The 26,530-nt window shown below is 43.3% G+C and overlaps 1 protein-coding gene across 8 annotated transcripts in view; it reads right to left on the bottom strand.

The window, feature by feature from the left end:
- Positions 1-26,530, bottom strand: part of RYR3 (ryanodine receptor 3) — a 484,911-nt gene that overhangs the window by 37,178 nt on the left and 421,203 nt on the right. For 5 of the 8 annotated variants that reach the window (XM_070503827.1, XM_070503874.1, XM_070503852.1 and 2 more), the window contains exons 68-79: positions 19,718-19,805; positions 19,512-19,604; positions 12,017-12,187; positions 11,657-11,716; positions 9,695-9,826; positions 9,116-9,228; positions 7,209-7,308; positions 4,486-4,592; positions 3,807-3,858; positions 2,752-2,808; positions 1,486-1,585; positions 1,255-1,334 (exon numbers count right to left, since the gene is read on the bottom strand). In XM_070503827.1, the coding sequence (XP_070359928.1) occupies positions 1,255-1,334; positions 1,486-1,585; positions 2,752-2,808; positions 3,807-3,858; positions 4,486-4,592; positions 7,209-7,308; positions 9,116-9,228; positions 9,695-9,826; positions 11,657-11,716; positions 12,017-12,187; positions 19,512-19,604; positions 19,718-19,805 (1,153 nt within the window). Of the gene's footprint in view, positions 1-1,254; positions 1,335-1,485; positions 1,586-2,751; positions 2,809-3,806; positions 3,859-4,485; positions 4,593-6,190; positions 6,288-7,208; positions 7,309-9,115; positions 9,229-9,694; positions 9,827-11,656; positions 11,717-12,016; positions 12,188-19,511; positions 19,605-19,717; positions 19,806-26,530 lie in introns of all 8 variants that reach the window. The other 3 variants (XM_070503860.1, XM_014847298.3, XM_070503868.1) reach the window with 2 other exon arrangements.

Raw genomic sequence — 26,530 nt, 5'->3', positions numbered from 1 at the left:
AAGGAACCAGAATCTCTTAGGGTGGACATTATACTTTATGAAAGTCCACCAGTATTTCTGCTGGGGCAGTACAGTAGATCTTTGACATTCCCAGATTTACTGTTTGAAGTCTCTCCTATTTGGGAATAAGCACCAGCACTGTGATCTGGTAATGTTTCCTGTTGCTGAGGTATAATCTGAACAGCTCATGCAATGAGTTTTGCGCACTGTAGCAAGGAATTTTGCCAGTAATGAGCCTGGTTGAGAGCTCATTATCTCCTTCACAATGAGATTTTGTTTCCTCTGTTCTCTGTTACTGGGAAGGCAGAAACTTTGTCTGATGTAATAAAAATGTTGTGGCTTTGTTTTTAAAAAAGGCTCTGTGGGAAAGTCAACTGGTGGGGCGATGATGGAAGAGAACAGAAAGTAAGGAGTATCTTAGAAAATGGCAGTTCTTAATGAGCAATTTGTTTGGGATGAATTAAAGGCTGGGAAAAATTATATGCAATAACAGTAGTTATGAATTCGAATATCATGAGATGTAACCCTCATGAATGCCAAAAGTCTTTCAAATTTCACTTTCCTGTGCACAGATGCTTTTAGCCAGAGCCTGGAGTGCCTGAGACACACCAGTGCATTCCTGTCTTCTGCAGCCAGTTTCAATTCAGACTGCTGAATGAATTCCATGCACCAGGCACTCTGCAGGATGCTTCTGTGTGTTGTCTCATTTAATGCATGATGGCAGGGGTTTTTATTTGCATTATTTATGGCTACATGCTCCACCCCTAGAACAGAGTCTGGCCCCAGTGCATAGTCAGCAGTCACTAAACAGTTATTGAATGAATGAATAAATGGATGAGTGAACAAACAACAGGTGTGTGGGGTTTATAACTTAATTGGTCAGGCTCCTTGCTCACAGTAAGGCAACTAAGTGAAAGGGTTGAAATAAAAACCCAAGGTTTATAAAACTTACTTTAGAGTATACTTCTGCAAAAAATCATCTAATGATGAAAAAAGAAATGTTTTCCTCTTCGAACCCTAGGTAAATCCTCTTTAATAAGTACACATTTGTCTGTAGACTCTCAGCCCTGGTTTTATCTCAGCCCTGTGTTCCCAGCTACTCTGACATAATTGGCCACTAAGGACAAACACCAGCAAAGGTGATTGCGGGTAGCCCCCTCTGTAGCAGAGTCAACACTTCTTCCCTGAAGCATGACAGTTGTCGAATGGGAAGACCCCAGGAAGTCTGCACTACCTCCCGCGAATCCCCATTACCTGTTGCACGCCAGCGTTGCCCCCATTCAGAATGGCGATCCCCAGCTTCAGAGTCTCAACCACCATGGGGCTCATCTCCCCTGCCATGGTGAAGATTTGATTGAATTACCAAGGAAACAGGGTGAATCAAGCCTACTGGGCTTTATCAGGACTCTTTAATAATGACTTCATGTCATAGCATGACATCACCGTGGTAGTTATAGGGGCTCATCCAGAAATTAGGGAAATTACCTTTGCTGGCACTTATCATCTGAAGGACCATCTCTGCGGCTCCACGCTCATGTAGCCGAGCTTGCTGATAGAGGGTTTTCTGCTTTTCCATCTCTTTCTCCTGGAAAAAAAAAAGGCAAGGTAAGATTTGTTTACCCCCAGGAAATTCACCGTGATGAAATGAGTTGAGAGAATCTTTACTTGCTTAAGGAAGGCAATACACATCATTTTGGACAAAGCAGATCTCTGAAGTTTACTTCCAGACGCTACCCAGCTTTCCAAAACTGTCCACCCATAATTCCCTCATATTTTTTTTTCTTTTCTCTGCTTTATCTCCCCAACTCCTCCCTGTACACAGTTGTATATCTTAGTTGCAGGTCGTTCTAGTTGTGGGATGTGGGACGCCGCCTCAACGTGGCCTAACGAGCGGTGCTGTGTCCGCGCCCAGGATCCGAACTCTGGGCCGCCGCAGCGGAGCGCGCGAACTTAACCACTCGGCCACGCAGCTGGACCCCAATTCCCTCATATTTTGATGATGACTTTTCCACTTTTTATACTGATAGGTAACACACAGTCCACTCCCTTCGATACGATAATTATAGCACATGACCCCAGATTAAAATGTGTTTGTTTTCAATGTTCTATCCTATGGGGAAATCTGCTGAGTGGTCAACTAGAGTATATTTGTCTGAATGTAGGAAACACCCATTTATCTAGAACATTCGGAACACAGTTAACAGAGTCTCTAGGAGATACGAGAGACTAGAATGTCAAGGCTTTCCAGAACTGGAATTACATTCATTCACTTTTACTGTTGTATACTTTGTCTATAAAAGAGCAGAAATCAACCAATAGAATTTTATCTTGGGAGATCCAGGGTCCTGCAGTGCCTCAAAATAAATTTGCTATTAATTACATTTACAGAATGGTAGTGCCAAAAGCATCCTGGTGTCTCCATTGATTTGAATGTTCATTTTTACACGTTTGAACCTGTCCTTCTATGGCCCTTGTTACTACCACACTTGGGTAGAAGTAGAATTTCCCAGAAGAACAGACCTAATGGGGTGATTTGATGACTGACTGGCTACCTGCTACCTTTTGTTAGGCAGACAGACAGACAGACAACAGTAGTGCAGCTAATGGATGTGCTTTATCCAGGCAGACCTGTGTATTTGCCGCCAGATACATATGTTGGGTAAGGCATGTGTAATGTCAGTGCCCACCTCTGAAAGTCCTGCCTGTTGGCTTTGGAGGCTAGCCCTGTCTTCAATCTTAGTGAAAACTTACTTCAAATGTTTTTTCCTTGTCTTCCTCTTCTTCTTCGTCCTCCCCACTCTGACAACTCTGGATTCCATGGAGCGGGGAAAGGAGGAGACAGAAAACAAATTGAAGGTGAGCCTCATAAACAAGACTCTGTTCTATTCTGCAAGGGCAGGGGACAGGATGTAACTCACAGGCACCTCAGGACCTCAGCACTTTGTAAAAGCAAGAACATTGTGACCACTGCAGGGCAATGTTCTACTCTAAATGCCATCTCTGCAGTTACCAAAGGGTTCAGAAATGAGAAATGGGAACACCAGGATCACAGAATCAGTGGGGACCTATCTGGTTTAACCACAGACCTGAAGGCCTCTACTTAGCAAAGTTCTGGTGTAAATTGAGAGACAGGAGTGCAGGGAGCTGTCCTTTTCTAAACAAGAACCAGAGGCCTGGCAATAAGATTAGGGACAACTAGGATGTGAATCCCCAAGTGCCCCTTCCCTTCGAGACCCTGTGGTGCAGCTGGAAAGGAATAGCTGTTCCCACACCCTAGCATATCCCCCTTTCTGCCTGACATGAAGTTTTCTCATGTGAGAAGGAGCAGTTCCTTTATCTACACAGCACTCCAGAGCCACCATCCCTCTATGTGACACAGAAACATCATCTCTAGTCACTTTGCCTCTTCTAGAATACTAGGATCTCCTTCTAGTTTCTAAGCCTGTTTCCATAAGTACTGAACCTCCTTCATTTACAGATGTGTTTGGACTGTTGGATGTGTTCTGAACATTGAGTGAAAATGTATGGATGGTCTATATGCCTTAGCCCTGTTTAGCTGACTTAGAACTGCCATGTACACCTAGCCATTAGAACCCACTGTTTGTGCAAAGCTTCAAGGTTTCCTTAGGAGGATGGTAGAGTGGTTTACTAATGTCACCCATTCGGCACATGAGTCGTGCAATGCCTGGAGCCCACGTCATGCCCGAGTCCCAGGCTTGCTGCTTGACCTCACAGTTTCTGTGTGCCTGCACAGCTCTAAGGGAGGACAGAAAGAGTGAAACAATGGGCAGAAAACCCAGGTGTACCTTGGCCATCATGCTGGAATAGGAGGTGTACAAAGGGTCGTCTTCCAATTTGCTGGAAAGAATAGAGGAAATATTTAGCAGGCTACCTTTTGGACCCAGCAGAAAAGAATAAGAGCTATATAAATCTGAAATTATATGTACAGTCAAGTGCCGCATAACAACATTTTGGTCAACAATGGACTGCATATATGACGGTGGTCCCATAAGATTAGTGCCATATGGCCTAGGTGTGTAGTAGGCTATACCATCTAGGTCTGTGTAAGTACACTCTATGAGGTCCACACAATGACAAAATTGCCTAATGATGCATTTCTCAGAAAGTATCCCTGTTGTTAAGTGATGCATGACTGCACTAGTGAATTAATTAGAAAACCCCCTTCCACCCCGATCCTTAGAAACCACTCTGAAATCTGCATCAGCATTGGCTTGACATGGAATTCAGGGATGAAGGTTACAGTTTCGGGCTGCTTAATCTTCAGACTCAGTGTCTGGCATTATGCTGACAGGGCTGTGGTTTATGTAGTTTCCCCAGATGTTTCTTGATGGCCAACAAGAGCAGCAAGGAGGGCTTCTCCAATCTGCCATCCCCTTTCCATGCACTGCCATCTGTGAGAGGGTCTGGGGTTGACACAACCATGCCTGGTGCCTGGGAGAGGCAGGCTGCTCTGGTCGTGCTGACCTCCTCTCCGTGAGAGCATTGCGGCTAAAATGGAGAATGATCTGATGAAGTGGATCTGGTTGCTTTTCTGTCTCCTCCTCCTCTTCCTCTTCCACCTTGGGGGATTTCTACACAAACCAATGCAAACAGGTTTTAGGCATGGATTTCACACGTGCCACACAACCGCATGCAAACAAAGAGAAGGTAAAGCGCAAGGCACGGAGTGCATCAGACTAAAAGCACAAAGAGAAACCACTACGTCACAGATTTATTTCAGGATAGAAGCCCTAAGAATGCAAGGTTTGGAATATATATGTATATATATTTTTTCAGCCAATCAAAGAGACATTCCAATTTTAGGTTAAAACGAAATGAAAGAAAAAGCAAAGCCCTGACCACGGGGGAGGAGCTACAGACCCCAATCAGCAGAACTCTCATGCAAGCTCTGGGCACCCGAGTTCAGGAGGGAAGCCCTGGAGAGTCATCCGAGAGGCTGGATCTCTCGGCTAACACCTGAAATTTCTCTGGGAGAGCTGGGTTGGAAGTAGGGGAGGGGCAAGAGGTACAAAGCACTGGGGCTATTTTCGGTCTAATAGCTATTCTAATACTACTCTAGACTCAACCCAGATAAGCATTTCTCTTTCCTAACCTCACTCTTGATTCTAAACATCTTGCTGTTCCCAAGAGACGCTATCCTGGAGCTGCAAGCCTTGCGGTTTCTCCTCTTATCAAGACTTTTTTCCATCTCCTTTTACAGAAAGTTGACGCCAGAGGTAAAAGTGAGTTTTCTAGCAGTGGCAGAGCCAGCAGGGTGGAGCATATTCTGTAAATTGGTGAGAACTGCATAGGCTGTGTGAATGGTTCAGAAGTGGAGGGCTGAAGTCAGGCTCCTTGTCAACTTCACGCTAATCAAAAAACTGGGAAAACCACGGAAACTTCTACTGACAGGAATATATGAAAGGAATGAAGGGTGTGAAGACAAATGGAAGGAAAATGGGGTAGTAAGATTAATAGAAAAAAAGAGAGAGAGAGGGAAAGATAGAAAGAGAAAGAAATGTGGGGAAGAGTAAATATGAGAAACACAGGGCAGGACTAATGGACAGAGTATGGGATAAGAGAAAAGAATCAATTGGAGAAACAAAGAGAAAGAGAAAAGAGATCCACGGGCTGCCCAAAGGAGAGGAGGGTTTCGATTCTTTCTGAACTAAAGCTCAACTGTGCTGCTGCAATAAGCTTTATCCCCCTTGCAAGTTGGTTTAAGTAGTTTTAGAGCATGAAGTCTGTTAGAGACGGGGCATGATGAATTTTCTGAAGGGCCAAATACAGACATGTGAGATGCAGGAAGGAGATTTAGATGTGTCTTCCCCAAAGCAGAGCTACTGACCGGAAATGCAGGGCCTTGGCTAGGGTGGGGTGGCCTCCTACAACCAATGGTGCTCAAAACTTAACTTAGCATGAACCTTCCATGGCATGGCTGTGCAGCCCACGAAATATTAGTTGTTAATAATGATGAGGAGGATGACAACAGTACTAGCACCTCCAAGTGAAATTCATCCTCTGGCTCTTATGATGATTAGCAGGGCCTCCCCTGATAATTTATAGTTAGTTTCTTTCAATTTATACACTTGATTCTTTGTGAATATTTAACTGTTATAACGCACAGACATGAATACAAAAATGAAATTCATTCACACCCATATCTGCTCCCATTTGAGTCAGTACTTACAGCCAAATCCTGTACTAGTTTCTCTTCAAAGGAATACTCCTCTGTTTCTATCCAAAATCTCTGATAGCCATGGAGGAAGAGGTTAATAGAGCGGTGCCTGAGCGGAAGGGGTAAGAGTGAGGTCAAGAGGGATCCGTGGGACACCTTATTTTAGTTGGGGCGGTTAACGGTTAGTAAGCAGGACAGACTTTTGTACAATTCTTATCTTCTGATTGGTCAGGGTAGCCAGTGGAAGCCCATAGGTATTTATTTCAAAGAAACAAGAACCCTCTATCATGGTGGTTCCCAAATATCTGGAACGAACATCTTCTGAATGAAATAACAATGGTTAGTGCAAGACCTGGTAGTTACTGTAATCCTGCTCTGGTCTCACAGGGTCTTTATCACATTTCCCCTCTAATGAGAAGTAATTCATTAGTTCATGGAACAGTCCGAAATATTTGCTTAATATGGCAATTTGATTATTCCTTTTGGCTGATCACCTGTCTAGGTAATCCAATCTAAATCATGCTAATGGTGAGTGGTTTAGTCTCGGATATGCTGAAAACAGCAAAGTGTGTCAGGCACCACGCCTGCAAGGTGTGCCAGCTTTACTTAGGAAGGCCAGGCTTGGGCATGCTGCTCTCATTAGCACAACTTCTATGTGCCTCCTGAGTTCCCGCTGTGGCCCTGGTATCTGGGAACACTGAATAACTGGCACGAGCCACTGACTCCCTATAAGCCAGGACTGACTTCTGGGAATACGAGCCACTGAATAGCAAAGTGGTCATCAAATGTGAGCAGAATAGTGAGAAAGGAAGGAGAGAGAAAAGGAAGATAAAGGTCAAGACCAGAGTGATCAAGACCTGGTCATGGTTTCCGGTAGAAGACAGACCTTGCCATCTTTCTTCAAAATCTGACCAATCAGAGTTCTTTTTAAAAAATTGTACAAATGTGTGTTTTTATGGTAATGTTAAATTATGATCAAGAAAAGAAGAGTGTGCAGAGAATGAGTATGTCTCTCCACAGGTTACATTACCATTAAAATAGGTATAAGCCTGTCATACTGAGTTTTTTCATTAACCTTTTCCAGCCAAACCCGTTGAAAGGTGCTCAGGAAGAAATTGTTAATTTTGTGTCTGGAGAAAAGCATACAGGTTTTCTTTTAAAAACTAACACCAGAGAAACAGTTTCCACATAATAAAAGAAATCCCTTTAGCCCTTGAGTTTGGGACACTCCCTGCAGTTCAGATCATCACAAGATGGAGAAGTGTGGTCTCCATCATCATCTTCTTAGTATTTGTTTTTGTTGTTATGAAATCTAGTCACACTGCTCCGTGCCAGGGAGATTGGCCAGGGCAACCCCTCTAAAACAACGGGGTTGGGGTGGGGGTGGCCATGTTTCATCAAGGATAGAGAGAATTCCTGGGCTTACTCTTACCCATGCAGAGGTAGAGTCGCAGAAGGAGCAACCAAAATATGAAAGGATGGTACTAACATTGTCAGTGGATTTAGAAAAAAATGCTTGCTTTTGAGAGATGTAATTTCTGCCTAGCTGGCCCTGGAGACATGTACGTAGAGCTGAGGCCAAATCAGCACAACAGCAGGTATGGATCTCTACCAGAGGGGAAAGTGAAGGCCTTCCGATGTTTCATCACTTCTAGAAAACAAACAAAAATCCTATGCATTTTTGCTTTTCCACTGGGCTATGAATTTCAGTTTGTTGCCAGGACTTCGGCCTTCATGCCCATGGCCACTTGACTTATTTTTTCAGCTTTTTATTCATGAACTCTACTTGATTTTGTGGTGCCTCATCCCCTTTCAAAGACATTAGTCTGTTTTCTTGCAAGACCTGTAGGAGCAGGTGTGTGTCTCAGAGGCCATGATTCTCCACCATCTTCAAAGACCCTAACTAGGAAAGTTCAGTTGGCCAGTTGGCTCAGGACAGGGTTATAGGACACTCTGGACAAATGATGGTCAAGATGCACAATTTCATGAGTGCAAAATATCAAGCACAGGAACAGTCTTTTATCTGCTATTCCAAAGAAACACCTTTATTTACATGGGATTCAGAATGTACTTGTCCAAGTCAGTTTATGTTTCCTGACCAGATGAGGAGATTCCTATTGATTTGAAAATTGATGAAGCAGAGGCTGATGTTCAATCACCAGCTTTTTTTATGGATCATAGGCCCAACCTTACTGACTCTGCAATCAGTGTGAGGATTGGAATGTGGCCACGTCACCAATGGCACTGAGTCAGTCTCAGTGGTTGATGCTGGCCCAGCCTGCACTGATACTCTGCTCTATGTTGACACAGCACATGTTCACATACATTCCAGAAAAGCGTTTACATATTTTTGACTTCAGAGTACAGACTAAACACACAGATAAGGGCATCATGCCCAGGACGGGCCTCTTAGAACATCTCTAGGCAGTGCCCTTTCTTTACCTTGAAGGCAAGTACACTACGCTAAAGGATTCTCAAGTTACATTTCTGTACTGCTGAGGGAACATAGTAATTTTTATGCCATCCAAGTGCCTGAGCAGAGAAATATTGTTTGATCTGTTGATGGAATTTGGGGTAAAGTATTTTAGAAAATAGTTCCATTTTTCCAGGGTGCCTTTCCATCCTCACAAAGAATTCCACCTTGGTAAAATAAGAGCTTCCATGTGCTTACTGGGCTGACTTTATGATACAAAACAGTAAGCTGAGGCAGGCATGGGGTACTAGGGAATTGCATCTGTTTTCAGTTTTTATGTTTACCTTGACTGCCTTAGCAGGCCATTATACTAAACGCAGACTGTAATGGCTCCATGGGTGAAGGACTCCAATTCCTACCCCTTGGATCATGAGTGTCAGGGCCAGGAGAGAACACAGCTGTGGGAGGATACCTTAATTCCTATCACTGGCTCACATGCCAGAGGAAGATGACAGAATACTTGCCTGGGCAGGTTGTAGAGAGGGGCCATCCTGAAACAGGCCACCACTGCCCGTTTCCGCTGCTTTGACAACAGTTTGTGCCAGACTGCCTTCTTGGACCTCAAAGGCTGTTCCACCTGAGAAGAAATTAAATGGATAGGTGTGCACTAGGCTGAGTGGGTGGCAGAAGGTAGTTACTTGCACACCAGACTTCTTGACCCTGGAAGAATTTTGATTTCTCAACCGTAGTGAGCAAAAGGTACCCAGCAGTAAATGACTGTTTGTTGAGGTCTTAGGTTTTCTTCCTTCTCCCAACTGATTTTGGTTGTTTATTGCTTAACAACAGCTTTACAAATGGGTAGGGGACTTGAACACATCATTTGAGCTAATGGCAAAAATTCATAAAAAACTGAGATGGGAAAGAATTGAGGAGTCTGCTACCACAAGGCACCAAGATGACACTTGGGGGTGAGCTGGGATGATCCTTGCTCCCTGTTTTCTGTCTTATGAGGACACTTTTAACTAACAGCTGATTGTGGAGAGAAGCTTTATATTCTCCAGGATAGTCTTGCTTCCTCAATCCTCAGGAAAGATGCTCCTTACCTGCTCCAGGTGGAAGACAGCTGCTGAAATTCTCTGCACACGTTCCACTGTCTTTTCTGGATTGGAAGGCTCTTCACTCTTCAAAACATCTTTGTAGAGGTTCAGTTGCCACTTTACAGCTGGATCGTCAGACTGAAAATTGAAGCACACACATGAAATAAGCAATCTCCTGTACCTCTTATACTGAAAAAGCCTTTTATTCCTAGTATGGTTACATAGTAATCAAGATTCTTTTTTATTATTGCTTCTCTCTCATTTTCTCTATTATCTTCATCAGAACACTGAAGATGTTATATAGAAGCTTCTCATGCTAGCCTATCTGTCTCTTAACTCTTGTCATGTTTCCATCCCTTTCTTTCTCTGTACTGCACTCTAATTTCCTTAAGGCAATCTTCCAATTCGTAAATTCTCTTTTCAGCTGCGTCTAGCCTATTTTTTTAACCCCAAAATTGGATTTTTAATTTCAAAGACTATTTTTTTTTTAAAGATTTTATTTTTTTCCTTTTTCTCCCCAAAGTCCCCCGGTACATAGTTGTATATTCTTTGTTGTGGGTCCTTCTAGTTGTGGCATGTGGGACGCTGCCTCAGCGTGGTCTGATGAGCAGTGCTATGTCCGCGCCCAGGATTCGAACCAACGAAACACTGGGCCGCCTGCAGTGGAGCGCGCGAACTTAACCACTCGGCCACGGGGCTAGCCCCAATTTCAAAGACTCTTTTTAATTTTTGCAATCACTATGTAGTATTTTTCAATCCTATCTGTCCTCTCCTTTTTAAAAAATAAATAATTTTCAAGTCTTGCTTTATGGATTCTATTGCTACCTTTACCTCTTTAAAAATTTCAACGCTATTTATATTTAAATCCGTATCTTTTTCTAGGTCCTTAGGCTTGAATTTTAACTCTATTTATGTTTAAATCCCTTCCCTTTCCTAGTTCTTTAGGCTTGAATTCTTCCCTTTGCTGCGTTTTCTGATTCTTTAATGGTGGTGAATTTCCTTTCATGCCTTGTATTTTTTTTTTTTTTTTAATATGAGCTTATCTTCAGGAGGAGTTTTATATAATGGTATCTGAGCCCACATTCTACAGGGTGGAAACTCTCCAAGTGGTTTTATAGTTGTCTCTGCAGGAGTTTCATGGTTTTCACTGGTTCAAGGCTAATTTTTTATGTAAATTTCTTGCTCTGTATTTGTGCACACCATGGGTAACTAGGTCCCATATTCCTCTTCTTTTAAGGTTATTAGAAACTCTAACCCCTAACATACATAGCTGGTCCAGAGAACTCTGCCAGTTTTCCCAACTGCATCAACTTCTCCTCATTGCTGTGACTTACAGCATCTTCTTTTTTCTGGCTCTTAGGATTTCTTTTTACTGCCTTTTTTAGAGCATATTTTTTCCCCACCATTTCTATATGTTTGACTGGAAAGGAGAGGTTGTGTGTGTCAGTGTAGTCTTCCATCTTAGGGCATAATGTATCTGAGGAAAGAGTTGTTCAGATTTGCAGGCTTGGAAAGATCTCAAATAGTCTTAAAATCAAAATATGTCTCGATTCTTTTTGGATTATATCAACTCAGATACAAAGCTACTTTGTTTCCAAATCTCTAGAGCAGGAGGTGCCAAAACTTCCCCAGGTGTCCACTTCACTGTTAAACAAGCCTCACAGCCAGTAAATCCTGAGACCTACTCTAACCACTCTGCTACGGCTGGATGTTCACAGAGTGGGAGGTGGGAAGACAGCTTTATTAAATGCCTCTTTGCATCCTGTCTGTAATAGCAAAGGAAAGAACAAAAATTAAAGGCAAAGAAACAAAAATTAAGGACAGAGAGCTAGTCCTACTGATTAAACACAAGTACTCTGAGACTGTTTTTAGAACACATTTAAAAAAACATGAGGAACTAAGTGGGAGGATGGCACCCTGCAGCTGGAAGGAAAACTGTGTGAGCTCATTGTCTTCCCGCTGCATCACCTTTTCCTGCAAGTGCAAGTTATTCCGCAGATGTTCCTTCACCTCTTCATCTGTGTCCTTCTGTGGAAAGAGATGTCAAATGTTATTCCTAGAGGTCACTATAGAAATGTAAAATAGGGTACAGGGATGTACGGACAGCCAATGACAGTTTTGCTGGGATCTTTATTATAAGAACGAATGCAGAGAAATTACAGAGAAGTGTCCCAAAAGGGATGTACTAACTCCCAAAACAGCTTTCAAGATGAGGGTATGCTGCCTCTGTGCACCTTGGTTTCATCTGCCACCCAAGGAGGAGGACTAATGAGCACCTATCACCACCACCTGTATTATATGCTCAGCCAAAGCGGATGGGCAACTTACATAGCTGTATCGTGATTTTGCAAGGGAGATCAGCTCCTGATCGCCTGGGGTGCACATGTTCAAACCAATGGGCAGCATTTTCTTGAGTGCAGCCACGATGAGGGAGGTCTGGATGGAATACAAGTCTCCCCTCCGCTTTGTCTTCTTCCGTTCCTGGTCCTGTCCTCCAGACTAGGAGATGAGGTTGAAATAAACAGAGGGGCTCAGTGATTCTGAAAGGAACTGCCTCACCTCAGAGGCAGCCTGCCTCCTTGTGGCCCTGTCAGTACAGGTCGGGCCTTACTATATTTCAAAGGATAGTAAAAGGAGTGTTTTCAACCAGGTGGCCATAAAACACTGGTCCTGACCCTGAGCCCTCTCCTTGTGCACATGCTCACAGAACTACGCCACCAGACACACGTCACGGACACCTACAGTCTTTGCAGACTCACTTCTGGACTGAATGAACAAATAAGCTAGTGTTTTTCAAAAAGAATGATTTGATAACTGACAAAATGACTCTGGAAATGAACTGAGACTCCTGATGCTGGGGGCTCAGTAAACAAGTGAAAGAGCATCTCCCATAGAACAACTGTTCTGTTGCCAGGGCTGACACTAGTGTTTTGGAGTACCAGCATCCCACTCAGCCTCCACCTCGAGGCAATGTAAACTCGCCCAGGAAAAGGGAAATCCAAAAGCAGGGCTGCTCTGGGATCTGGCTGGGGGCAAGTGAGAAGAAACACTGGAGACACTAGAGAATGGAATTCCTCAAGAGTCCGCCCCTCTTTGGCTGATACCTTCTCGTCCCTTTCAGGGAGAGCTCATCCAATGAAGTAGCAGGTTTCAGAGAAGAGTCCAACGCACTGGGCTGAGGCTACCAACAGAGAACCCTCAGTGTCCCCAACACATGGTGGCTACAGGTGGGCTCAAGGAGACCAGGCGCTGCAGTGGCCCAATTTTCATGATGTCAGGCTCCAAAAGAGCAAAGCTGCCCACATGGTACCTCATTTGCAGGACTTGGCCTCAGCTGAGCGGGCAGTTGCTGGAAGTATGGGAGGGCTGGGTAGCCAGGAGCAGAGAGTGAAGTCAGGGACCATGAGGGAGAGAGAGATGGCGCTCACCAAAGCTTTGCTTTATGAGGTGCCCATGAGTATTTGCAGCAACGAGGTGGCAGTGTTGCGGTTTACAGTGACATACAGACACAAGGCGGGGAGCAAGGGGGAGGCCAGATGCCTCTCCTGGAACCGGCATGTAAGACCTGGGACCCTGAGTTGGCACAGAATTCATTTTATGAGAGATTGGCTTTCTGAGAGAAGAGGAGGGTCAGAACTAACACTGCCTTGGTACTGATCTCTTTAAATTAATTTCCAAAGTGTGAAAGAGGTTCATAATTATTAATAGATATTCTTAAAATGGATATGATTTCTTTCACCCAGTTTGTGGTGGCTGTACCTTCAGGTGGTTACATCACAGAAACCACAGCAAAGCCCCCGGCTGGTAAAACCCAGCCTGGCCAAACACTGCCAGACAATCTTCTGGGTGCAGAGACACTTTGTGCTTGGTACTACAAAACAGCAGGTCAGACCCAGGACGGCAGTGGGAGGGGCAGTGAGAAATATGAGCAGGGGGAAGAAACGAGGCTAAGAGGAGGAGGCTTCTTGTGTTCTAGAACATGGCAGAAATCTGACTCCCACAAAGACCGTGAGAGTTCTATCATTTATTGAGTGCATGCTACATTTCTTACTCATTTTTCCATCAGGTATAGAATTCTAATGGTTCCGCCCAAGAAAAACTCATTGACAGTCTACATTTGCCCTTGAAAATGCCTCAAATCATCCATAAAGGATAGAACATGGTTTTGTGTATAAATACTATGAGGTATCGTATACCTACAAATGTAAAAGGTAAATAGTAATATGTAGTATACAATCGAGTAAATATACAAAATGTAAATATGTGGATTTGATAAACAATTTAAGTAATTTCTTGCTATTTTATTTGGCCAATCTCATGTTGTTCTAATTACAAATGCTGCATATACGATGTGACTCCAATGTGACTGCTACTTAAATAAAGCATTTCGAATCCTCCCAACAACTCTGAGATATGAACAAGTCAGTTTTATAAATGAAAACATAATGCTCAGGGAAGTTAAGAGATTTTTCCAAGGTCACACAAGAGCTAAGTGTTTGAGCCAGGGTCCAGACTCAAGTCTATCTGGCCATGGCTCCATTTTCCTTTTCTAACTAAGAGCGGCATGTGACTGGTTCCTGTGTATCTCCCTTTCTTTGCCACATACCTCAGGGCAGAGGGCTTGGGACAATGGCAGCAGACACACATTGATAAAGAGATGGAGAAATATTTCTAAGTAATAAGCTGTATAGGCCACCAGAAAATTGTCCCAGGGTTTATCCTACCACATGCACATTTTATGCAAAAAGTCATGGCTATTTGTTGATTTCAAATCCTTGAGTTTAGTCTTTGGAAAACTCTTTTTGAATCATGAGAACCTTGTACAAGAGGCAAAAATGTATAGAGAGAAAGGGCTGGGACTGCTGACAGTAAATGGGACCTGGTGGCCCAGCAGAGGAGTGAGTCTCCCGTGCTAGCCAGCCCTGTCAGCGTCCCTATCTCTGTTATGTGCTGGCTGCAGAGTGGGCAGCTGGGGATGGGAGCAGAGATAGCAAGGAGACCTCAGGTAGGGCGAGGCTGGGCTGGCTTCCCCGGCTTCCCCATTCCAAGGGTGGGTAGGCCTACATTCATTCTGACAGGCAGTTGTCTTCCCTGGAGCAGGTCTGGGGGACCTCCAGGTGAGGAATGCTTCTGTACCACCCCCATGGTGATCACAGTGCAGAGGGGGCCAGAGCCTGGCACCTCTACTACTAGAACAGAAAAGACACGTCATGCATTTGACCTGTACCTTTACTTGCATGGCCTGTGTGGAAAGACAAAAGAGAAGAAACAAGGAGAAGAGTCGGTCAGTAAAAGGAGGGGTCCAAAGCATTAGGTAGCACATGTTAGTCATAGCTTCTCAGCCCACACAACAGAAACTCAATCGTTCTGGAGGCCAGTTGAGCATGGTATGAAGAGTGAGCAGGAGGTTAGGATGGAGGCTAATTTAGTCAAAAGGATTTACACCCAGACTAAGCAATGCACCCGGGGTGAGGTTAGCTCAGAGACCAGCCCTCCAGAGTGTGACTCTCAGCCCCAGGTGGTCTTCAGATCTGGCCACCCACACGAACTCTTAGATCTAGAGTCATTCCCCTCCCACTTCCCTCCTCTCTCCCGGGTGGGCTGCAGACAATCTGCCATGTAACCAAAGACCCCAATTTTCTTCCTTCCTTCCACCCACCACATTATCACCTCCAGCAGATCTGTGGTTACCAAAAGAGAGGCAAGAACTGAGCTAAGGGGCAATTGCGTGTGCTTTTGCTAAAAAACAGTTTAATAAAAAAACACTAGGAACATCCAAAGTGGTTCAGGACTACCCTACAGCCCAGAACAACAGAGCATCTCCCTTCCTGTGTTGTGACCTTTAAATATACCTTAGGTCAAAGGCTCCTACATGCTACAGGTTCTAATTTTATTCTTTTCTTCACATATTGCTAAGATCAGTTAACTCAATGCATTTTCCTATGCTGGAAATGCTTTTTTTTTTTTTTTCCAAAGGTAGCTGAAACTTTTTATTTTCCAAACAGAAATTTCTGAATTCCTATACCATCAAAATCATTTCACTTTCTGACACTTTATCACCAGTAGTTTATGATCAAACAGAGGATTTTATGTGTGAACTGAAGGAAAAAACATAGATTCTTCAGGGAAAGGGAGTTTGGGGAGGACACACACGTGGTGCTGGTGTGTTACACTGAGACAGCCCAGGGCGAGGGCAAATCTGCTCCGTGTGAAGTTCTCATCCCCACTGAAAGTCAACCCAACATGAGACATTGAGGGGAAAGGAGAATTTCCAGAAGCCAATCTGAGAATGAGAAAGCAAGAGAAAGACAAAGGAAAAGAAGGAAGAAGGGCAGTGGGAGAAGCAGGGAGGGATAGAGAGAGAGAGAGGGAGAGAGGGAAGGGGGAGAGGGAGAAGGAAGAGGAGGGAGGGAAGAGGAGGGGAAGGGAGGGAGTAGAAGGGGAGGAAAGGGGAGGGGGAAGGAGAGGGGAGGGGAAGGGAGGGTGAGAAGAATGGGGGATGGAGAGGGGAAGGAGGAGGGAGGAAGGAGGGGATGGAGAGGGAGGGGGAGGAGGGGGAGAGAGAAAGGGAGGTGGGGGGCGGGGACCAGAGCTACACAAATGCAACAGCAAAGGGAATATAAATAAAAGTGACAAAAGGTGGGAGGTGGAGGGAATGAGAGAGAGGAGAGTGAGCAGCAGGGGAGACTGAAGCAATAAGCAAACCCACACATGTAGTTCTGAATACCCCTGAAAAACTCAAAGCTGTCTTCTAACATCTTCCCTGTTCCTTTTCTATACATTGAAATCAAACTCAAGAGGCGCGGTGGCTTTAAACAACAAGGCACACTAATATTTCCTGCATCACAACTCTTTCATTGTTTACAGTCTTGGCCAAGGAGCTGGCATTTCTTGGGCTAAACACGTTCTAACTTACCATTCCCTTCCGAGGAAGCTGCTGCCATTTTTCCAGAAAACAAAACAAGTTTAAAAACAAAACAAAAAAACACTTGCTCAGCTTAGTTACGTTTAGTTTAAAATATATTTACAAACCGGTGTTATATAAACAAAATATACAATGAGCTCTCCCAAAACTCTGCTGCAGCTGCCAGAAAAATAACACATCTTTGAACGGATCTTCAATTAATCAAGTGTGAACAGTGTGGCCCACTGTATATTTTTTTCCTGCTTCCTTTCCATCCGCAATGGCGTGTGCAGTGTGTGTGGGCATGCAGCATTCCAGGACACATTTCTCTGCAACAGCTGCCATATGCATGAGGCCAATTTCATTTATACAACACCAGAATTTAGTTAAGATTGGAGATGAAAGCAAGCACAGGTGACAGGTGACCACTCTGATCAGGTAGGAGAGAGAACATCTAATTTCAAGGAGGCGAAGCAATGGGGATTCAACTGATAATAAGGAAGAATACTCCCTCCCCCCTCTCTCAATACGTAGTTCTAGTTCTACATCCAAAAAATACCAGAAATGGCTATAACGTGCTGTTTATTGGAGGCACGGTATCTCTGTCTGAAATAATATGCTGCATTTATCTCTATCCTAGAGATGCAATTTAAAACTGACTTTTAAACAGAGCATCCTGGTAGAGTTAGGAAGAGTCAGGTGGCAAGCCCATTCTACAGGTTGGTAAACTGGGGCCCAGAGGAGGAGTTAAGTGAATGATGCATGGTCATACCCCCAGTTAAGAGCTGGGCCAAGGGTGGGGCTTAGCTTCCTTTCAGTCTCTAGTCCTATTTACCACTACGCTTTGTGTCTCGACTGAGGCAACAAGAATAATATCAATAATTGTTACCATGAAGAGTATGGCCAATATTATTTAATATTTAGGGAGTGTCCTCACATCCATCACAATGCAACTTTGATCCTTTCCCTTGTGGCTCAGAAAAAGATGGCATACAATGTCAATGGAAATGAAATGAAAGCATTTGCTCCTGTAGACTAACCTTACCAACAGGGAAGATGCACAGATTCTGGATATGACAATCCTCTGACAAGACAAACATACACTTTTCCTCATACAGTGATGTGAATGACAAAATTTCATGTTAATTTGTTAGTAGGTTAGTTTTGAAATGTTATGCTCTGTCACCTCATCTCTTTCCAAGCGTAAACCCAAGGACCCTGAGTGTCCACTCATCACCAGAAGGTTGAGATGTCTTTACCATTTCTGCTCATCTGGGATCCAAATCCTTACATCATAGTCATTTCCATTGGTTTGCTGCCATCCACTGACAATAACAATGGATGTCAGCTGGTTCAGTCCTGAGCCAATGGCTCCACCCCAAGTTGAAGGTAGCATGGAATCTGTCTGGGATTTACTGACTTGCTGTAGGTGGATGGGGTCAAAAGATAGCCTATGATAGTTGTAAAAAGACCCTTTGGAGGAAACTTAAGATAAATGTCCAGGGATTGGGAGTCTGAAAAACCCTACCTTATAAACCTCACATGAGCAGCAGATGGGTTTGCCAAAAGTTGAATGCAAAATGAATTTTGGAAAATCAAATAAAAATTATCTAAAGCAAAACCTACCATAAGTAACGTTTATTTGAAGCAAAGATTCCTCTTGAATGTGAATATATAGTTTTGACCTCTATATGTGTATGTGCACAATTTTATTTATCAAATTTTATTAAGCACTGTATACATGGAAGGTTCAGAGTGGCTGTAGCTGACCAGAGCTAGCCACATAGGGTGAAGTTTTGGGTGCTAAAGTTTTCATTCTTGGTGTCATATCAGTCCCATGTCTGCAGCTCCACATACACAGGTCTTCCATCCCAAATGGGTATTTGGAGAGATGCCCCAAAGGCTTTGCTACAAACCCATGATTGTCATCTTTCCAGAAATGATTTTCACTTCTGAGGGGTCCCCATGCACACTCCACCTTCATGTTCCTCAAAGGCAGCACTGTACCAGCAATGAGAGAGTTGCACATCTCAGGCATTCCATGTCAGTCACTTATACTTGACATATACAGTCAACCCTCATTGAGGCACACTTCTCAAGGGAACAGAGCCAAGGGTAAGCCATAACAGCTGGTGACAAAACATCACATTTATGTTAAGTCTTGCTTTTGTACGTACGCCTGAAGGAGTGTGTCTGAGAATTCTCTCCAATTAAAACAGCAAAGCAGAGCTGACTCAGGAGGAGCGGGAGGCCAACCCCCAACAACTCTCCCCTTCTCCCCTGGCCCACTCCCAGCCCCATGCCATATTCCTGCTACAATCCTCCCTATAGGTTACTCTTTTTTTTCAGACAGATGTCTGGTATGCCCTCTTTCAACCACTTCCTGCAGGAGATGGACAAATGTTTGGGTTTCTGAATGCAAATCACATGGAAAAATAAACAGAAGGCATTAAGAGGTCAGCACAACTGAAATAAAACAGCTACTGGATGTTCCAGATAGGAGGAAAACAAGTACACTGTAAGAATATGTCCTAACAAACTCTTCCAAGCAAGGTACTTTCGTCATAGCTAATCAAAACGTGGCTCTAAGCGCGTGCATTTTTGTAGCTTCACAACACAGGAAGTAGTTCTATTTTAAAACAACTAACAGCAGCCTTTGTTGGGAAGACCTCTCGAATGCCTTAGGCAAGTCTTGAAACTTAAACTTTTTAACATACAAGCAGCTATTTCATAAAATGTGATGACCATGCTTATTTGAGAGCAGTTTCTTCTGGCTCATTCTCAAAGAAACAACAGTAGAGACTGTTGGTTTTCGTGGTTTGACCTAAACGCACTACGGAGCTAACCCCTTCATACATCCAAGATTCAGAGCTTAGGTCAAGGGCGAAGAGTCTTTGAAATTGATTGTTAAGGACTTACTTTTGACATCTTGCTTTTGCTGTCTCCGGTTAAAAATGCCAAGTTGTTGATTTCATTCTGAATGACAAAATTTTGCTCTTCCCTCTTGAAGTTCTAGGTTTGGGGGGGGAGGGCGGGGAATAAAAAAGCAAACATTACAAGAAAGTTTTCTGAGGTCTGGGCCTTTCCCAGCCATCTCTAAAGCCAGGGCCTACATGTGTCCTTACATGAGATTTACACCACAGGATGAAGATCTCGGCCACCATGCGGAAGAGCTGGTCAGAATAAGCATCGGGGCTTTTGAGCCAGTTAGATCTGAGTTGAAAAGTAAATGAATATGCATATGAAATTCAGTAATGATTAAAACAGTCACACTCTAAAAACTATACCGACATCGGATGCACACATTTATCCAGATAAAACCGCATTCCCATACGAAGGCAATCTTCAGAGAGACTCAACACCAATACAATGCTTATAGGCATATAATTGTAGATACTTCTGAAGGACCTACAATAATCATTTCCATTTTACCAAAAGATTCAAGGATTATCTTAACAAACAGATGTCAGAAATCAACATTTCAAAATTGTCAAAGGTAGGTTTTTTCTTCCTTAAACTGATAAGGTGATTAAGGTTGCACACCATCTTTTGGGACAGGCTTCCTTTAATCCAGAAGGCTAGCAAGACCAGGCAAGTCTTGGTCACCATGACGTCTAATCTTGTCATTGACAATTGTCATTGTCAAACCTCTGAAATTCTGAGCACTCTATAAACAGCCCAGGCTGCACCCCTTTCCCTTTCAAAGTCAATTTTATGAATGCAATTTGTAAGATAATATGTTTTTCACTGTTATTTGAAGTTTACGGATAGAGACCAAACATCTCCCATGCCCTCTGAAATGATTTAGAAATTCCCCATAAATGTTACTCCTCTTTTTTTTTTTTTCAACCAGGCTAGGTTAAGAAATTTCGTAGTGGCAGCAAGACAGATAAATTGCAGTAGAATTCAGTCATTTCCTTAAAGTTGTCTTGCCCCTAAGTATCTTACACATTTGAATCAAATTATATTTTGAAAGGGTTTGGTGAGTTGCCATTTTCAAATATCTGCATAGAGTGACACAGGTGAAGTTAAATTGTCTGTCGTCTTTCTTAGGTTAAACAAAACTTTGGCTCTTATGAGTGGCCTGAAAAACCCAATGTTCCTTGACGCATGCAGGGTAATGGCTATCAAAAGCCAGTTCCTTAAGCCCTAGGACATCAGATTGAATTGCCCTGAGCAGCCTGTACCTTCTGCCCACTCATGGAGAGCACAGCTAAGGAAGAAAGGTGAAGACTCGTGAGGTCAAGACCACCTTCGGATCCCTCTCTCACCATCTCAACTCCTTACTGCCCTGAGTTCCAGTTTCACAGATGTTCTTGTCTAATCTTTCTTGTTTTCTACCTCAACTAGCCTCTCCTTTATATAGTAGACACTATAGGTCGTCTACCCAACATTGACTCTCTTCTTCCTAAGGAACAAAATCCCGTTTTATTCAAGGAACCATTGTGCCCTGCTGAAGATCATATTCCCAGCCTCCCTTGAGAGATAGCCATGTAACTAAATTCTGATCAATGATGGAAGTGGAAGTTATTGGATGGGCCTTCTGGAAAAGCTCTAAAAGGGATGAGAGATAGCTGAAGGTGTCCTTTTGCCTTTCCCTGATGCTTTCCTACTTCCTGCCTGGAATGAAAATATGATGGCTCTAATTCTAATTGGCATATTGTACCATAAGGTAACCTCGAGGATGGAAACCAATCTATCTTCCAGAGGATGGAAAGACAGAGAAGTGAGGGTCTCTAATGAGGAGCAACCACACTAGCCTTGGATTGGATATCTCTGGACTTGTTTTATGTGTGAGATTTAGCTTCTAATTTCTTTAAGCCACTATGATCAGGTATCCATTACTAGCATCCAGAGGCAATCAAGCTTGAGACTTGAGATGGGTAATGCTTTTTGATTCCTTTCACATTGATTTTTCAGGAGTGCTTTTTCAGGGTCAAGCGTCTAGTTTTATCAGAAGTGCCAGCTGTTCCCTCTTTAGTGTTTTGGTTTAAATGAGCTTCCCAGGTTTGCACTATGTCTTGAGTGGGAAGAGGCGAGGGGTCATGTCCTGTCCTGCCAAGGAAATGTTCAGCCACAGGGACTGAGTAACAGGAGCACTGAAAACAAAATCTTAGGTAAACATTTCCTCACAGGAGAAAGAGGAGGATTTTGATACCTCTGCCTTCACATGGGAATGCAGTTTCAGCTGAATGAATTCTGTTTTCAACACCCTTCTTCTTCTTAGAGATAAAAGCAAATCTTTACTCTTGATCTCTAGTGAGGTCTTTTCTTCAGGTTCAGAGTGGTGGGCGTGAATAAAGAGGATCTCATTAAATGTTTTCCCCCAGGCACACAACCTCTGGGCACCTCTCTCAAACTAGATTAAGATGGTATTTGCAGAACAGAAGATGCTGACCTCACCTCTCTTACTTGCCCATATTCTTTCTACCCCCAAATGATTAACCAGACTCGTCTCCTCCCTGCTCCCAGTCTTCCACGGAATTCAGCTCTCTCTCAATACTCAGACACTTGATCCTTTTGGAGGTACTTAACTGATCTGCCGGTTTCTTTTACCATCTGCACTGTGTGCTGCTAAAAGGCAGTCGGAAAATGCAGGGCTGTACGTCGGAAGAAAGCTGGATTTAGAGGCAAAGATCTGTGGCGGTGATGGTAGAAGCAACACAAGTGGATGAAATTACCGAGCATATTAACAGAAAATACGAAGCATAAGAATCAAATCTTGGGGGCTGGCCCCATAGCCAAGTGGTTAAGTTTGTGCGCTCTACTTCAGCGGCTCAGGGTTTTGCTGGTTTGGATCCTGGGTGTGGACATGGCACCGCTCATCAGGCCATGCTGAGGTGGTGTCCCACATCCTGCAACCAGAAGGACCCACAACTAAAATATACAACTAGGTACTAGGGGGCTTTGGGGAGAAGAAGAAGAGAAGAAGAAGGAAAAAAAAAGAATCAAATCTTGGATGACAGCAAGAATAAGGAGAGCTGGACTTCCATTTTTAAAATGTCGAGTTACCAGGTTTTCAAAGTAAAGCCATGCTCCTCTGTTCATGGTCAGGATGTCCGAGTCAGAGGGAAGAGCTTATTTCTGCCTTGCTCCTAAGTGCCCTGTAGAGGACACAGCCTGAGGCAGTCACTGCACAGGATTTACTTGGATTCCCTCCAACAGTGTGAGAGATGGGTTTTCACCAAAAATCACACTATTTAAAGTTGTTCATTTCTATGTTCCCAGCATTTCTGATTTCCAGAAAGAAGCTGAGAAGCCGTTGCCTCATGTAGGGAGATTTGTTTAACCTTCATTGACTTGTGTCTCCTGGTACGAGGAGACAGAGAGTTGATTTTCTCTGCTGATCACACCACGCCTGGAGTTCTTGCTCTTTCGGGGTCAACTTCAGGCTGAAGACTGACCTACAGAAGTTTCTCTTCAGAACAGTGTTCTCGATGGTGAAGAAACTTGAAATACTGCTGAGGTTTACTATGATGTGGAAAACAGGAGGAGGACAGGACAAGATGGTATCCTTTGATATTTGAAGAACTGCCACAAGGCAGAGTGCAGTAGTTTTGCATGGCTCTAAAGAGCAACCTCAGAGCCGGTGGCTGGGAGTTACAGATTTAAGCTCAAAATGGTTCAAACTGTCTGAAACTAGAATGGGAGTGCACACTGCAAGGCTGCACCTGTCGTCTATAACTGTGGCGGATAATCAGAGGCCAGGAAAAAGGAAAGGGGTATTTATTCATCTAGTTAGAAGTAAGAAGTAAGTTATTCTCTAATATTCCTGCCAACTCCACAACCCCCTAATTCTAAGCCAGCTAATTCTTTTGGGTGAAGAAAAGACCTGAAGAAGGAAAAGGCACCCACATTGGAAGGAAGTATTTCTAAGCAAGGCTCAGATGGCCATAATGCTCCCCTCCCTGGTGTTCAGGGAAGAATGCGTTGAAAAGAGGGGATGAATGAATTAATGATGATCTCAAAGACTCCCTGACATTGCCATTTTTAGCAAGTGTCAAACACTGTGTAAGTGGAACACACTCTCTCTTGAGTCTTGATCGTCAATAGTGACAAATGCAATTAAAGAGCTATTCCAGGAGCAACCTTACTCCACTTTCATCTCAAACTCTGACAAATTCCTTCTCTAAACTTCTAACATAATTATGTTATCAGAAGTGACTAAAATGATGACCCTCAAAGCAGGGTTTCTTTTGAGAAAGTGATTAAAATCTCCCATAGATAGGTAAGAGATTATATATATACATATATATATATATATATATATATATAGTGTGTGTAAGGTATTTATTTTGAAATGTGAAATATAAGTAATCTTAAGTAAATTATTTTAAATAGTAAGCAGAATTTATCTGATAAAATAAATACTAAAATGGCCAGTTCCAGACCTATTCCCTACCCACGACAGAATGGCATACCATTCAAAGAGTTAGTAATGTTCCACAAATATTCTTAGGTCCTTTCAATATCTACAGTGGAATATTTTAAAATTAAACTTTCCCAAATTTATATTTTAGGCCTTTAAACTTTAAAAGGGTTAGGATAATAAAAATAGCTATTTGGTCTTTGCCCTCATTGGGACCAACAATCCTTTGTTCCTTTGCCTGTTCATGGACCTTAGCCTCCTATGTCCTCAGTTCCCTCATCGTCCAGCTTAAATTCCACGGTCAATCTTTATAATTACCCTTTTACATATACCCTCAATTCCCTAACCCATTTTTCTTTATCATATTCACTTTGTAAAACTCCAACCCCGGTTAAATCCAACTATTTTCCTACTCTGGGTCTGTACCTGATGGCTAAACTGGCTGGAGAAAACACAAGCTGCTGACAAGTCTCACTTGAAATTCATGACCACAGAGCCCAAATGGGGCCCTTAATGCTGCTCGGCAATCACACTGCACTTCCGTGGTCCATCTACTCTCCCACTCTCCCTGGCCACTGCCTCATATCTTCTCCTATTCCTCAAACCTCTAAACACCTTCTCCCATCCTCACTCTCAGCTGATGATCTTGCTTCCTACATTAATGAGAATGGAAGCAATCACTAAAGGACTCCTACAGACCTCCATCCATCCATATATATGGATGGAGGTATATGTATGTATGTATGTATGTATGTATGTGTGTGTGTGTGTCTATCTACCAGCCTCAGCATCCATGCTCCCTGCCCTCCTGCTTGTTCCTATGGATGAACTATCTAATGCTGACCCTTTGCTTGCTCAAGGATATTGCTTCAGAAATTCTCTCTCTCACTCTTACACGATCAATTTCCTCTTCTCTATTGGATCTTTCCCATTCACAAAGAAACAAGTCAACAAGTCTCCTATCTTATAAACTCTTCTCTTGACCCTACATCTGCCTCCAGCTAGCATCCCTTTCTCTGCTCCCCTTTATAGTAAAACTCCTTGGACGAGTTGTCTGTACTGCTGTCTCTAAGTCCTTTTCTCCCATTTTCTTCTAGTCCACTTCAAAGAGGTTTTCATTTCCATTGCTCCACTGAAACAGCTCTTGTCAAGGTCCCAATAACCTTCATTCATCATTCTTTCCTCCTGGAAACGCTTTGTGAAATTGGCACCCAGGACACAACAATCTGTTGGCTTCCTCCTGTCTCATTGGTTGCTCCCTCTCAGTCTCAGCCTAATTTGCTGTCCTTCCTCTTCTGCTTGACCTCTTAACGTTGGAGAGCACAAGGCTCAGTCCTTAGAACTCTTCCCTCTCCTCCTCAATCCTTTACCTATCTAGTCTCAAGGTTCTTAAATACTACGTATCAATATGTTGATGACTCCCAAATTCGTAACTCTACACCAGACCTCTCTTTGAATTCTGGACTCATATTCTCAACTGCCCACTAACATTTTCATTTTTATACTGAATAGGCAAGTCACATTTAACACGTCCAAAAGTGATCTCCTGATCTTCCCCTAATAAACTTCTGTACCCAACAGTTTTCCCTAACTCAGTTGCTGGAAACTCCCTCCTTCCATTTGCCCAGAATCATCTTTGACTTTCCTCTTTTCTTCCATTCCCAGTCTGGAAGTCCCAACGGCTCCACCTTTAAAATAGACCCAGAATCTGACGTCTTCTGGCAACCTTCATTGCTACTATCCTGGCCCCAGCCACTGATAACTCTGTTTTTCTTTTTCCTCTTTAATTGTGGAAAAATACACATAACATAAAATCTGCTATTAGTGACATTTAACACATTCACACTGTTGGGCAACCACTATCACTATCTAGTTGCAGAACATTTTCAGGACTCCAAAAGGAAACCCCAATCCCATTAAGCAGTTGCTCCTCATTCCACCTCCCTCCAGGCCCTGGCAACCACTGGTCTGCTCTGTCTGTTTGGATTATCATCAGCTCTCAACTGGATCATTGTGAGCCTCCCATCTGGTCTCCTCACTTCTTTATTTGCCCCATCCCATGGCCAGTGCTCAAAAAGTGAATCAGATCACATCACAGATTAGCTCAAAACCTCCACCAACTTCTCATCTCACTCAGAGTTAAAGCCAGAGTCTTTACAGTGGGCTCGAAGGCCCTGTACTCTTGGCCCTGTGTTGCCTCTCTGATCTCTCCCACTGTTCTTCCCACCCCTCACTCTTCTCCAGCTACACTGGACTCTTTGTGGTCCCTTGAACCTCCCAAACACACTCCTTCCTCTGGGCTTGCACTAGATGTTCCTTCTTTCTGGAACATCCTTCCCCAGACCCACATGGTTCCCAAGCTCATCTCCTCAGGTCTTTGCTCAAATTTCACTTTCTCAGTAACATTCTATTTAAATCTGTGACTCCACCCCACCCTGGTACTCCTAATTCCCCTTACTCTGCTTTGTATAATTTACGTATACATAAAGTATAGAAGTAAATATCTAAGTGTATAAGTACTTATTTTATTTATTGGTGCATGCCCCACTCCCCTGCCAAACTGAAAGCT

This window comes from Equus asinus, chromosome 2, assembly GCF_041296235.1.
Source record: "Equus asinus isolate D_3611 breed Donkey chromosome 2, EquAss-T2T_v2, whole genome shotgun sequence".
NCBI lineage: Eukaryota > Metazoa > Chordata > Mammalia > Perissodactyla > Equidae > Equus > Equus asinus.
Note: the sequence above shows the minus strand (reverse complement) of the source record. Positions and strands in the feature narration are given on the sequence as shown.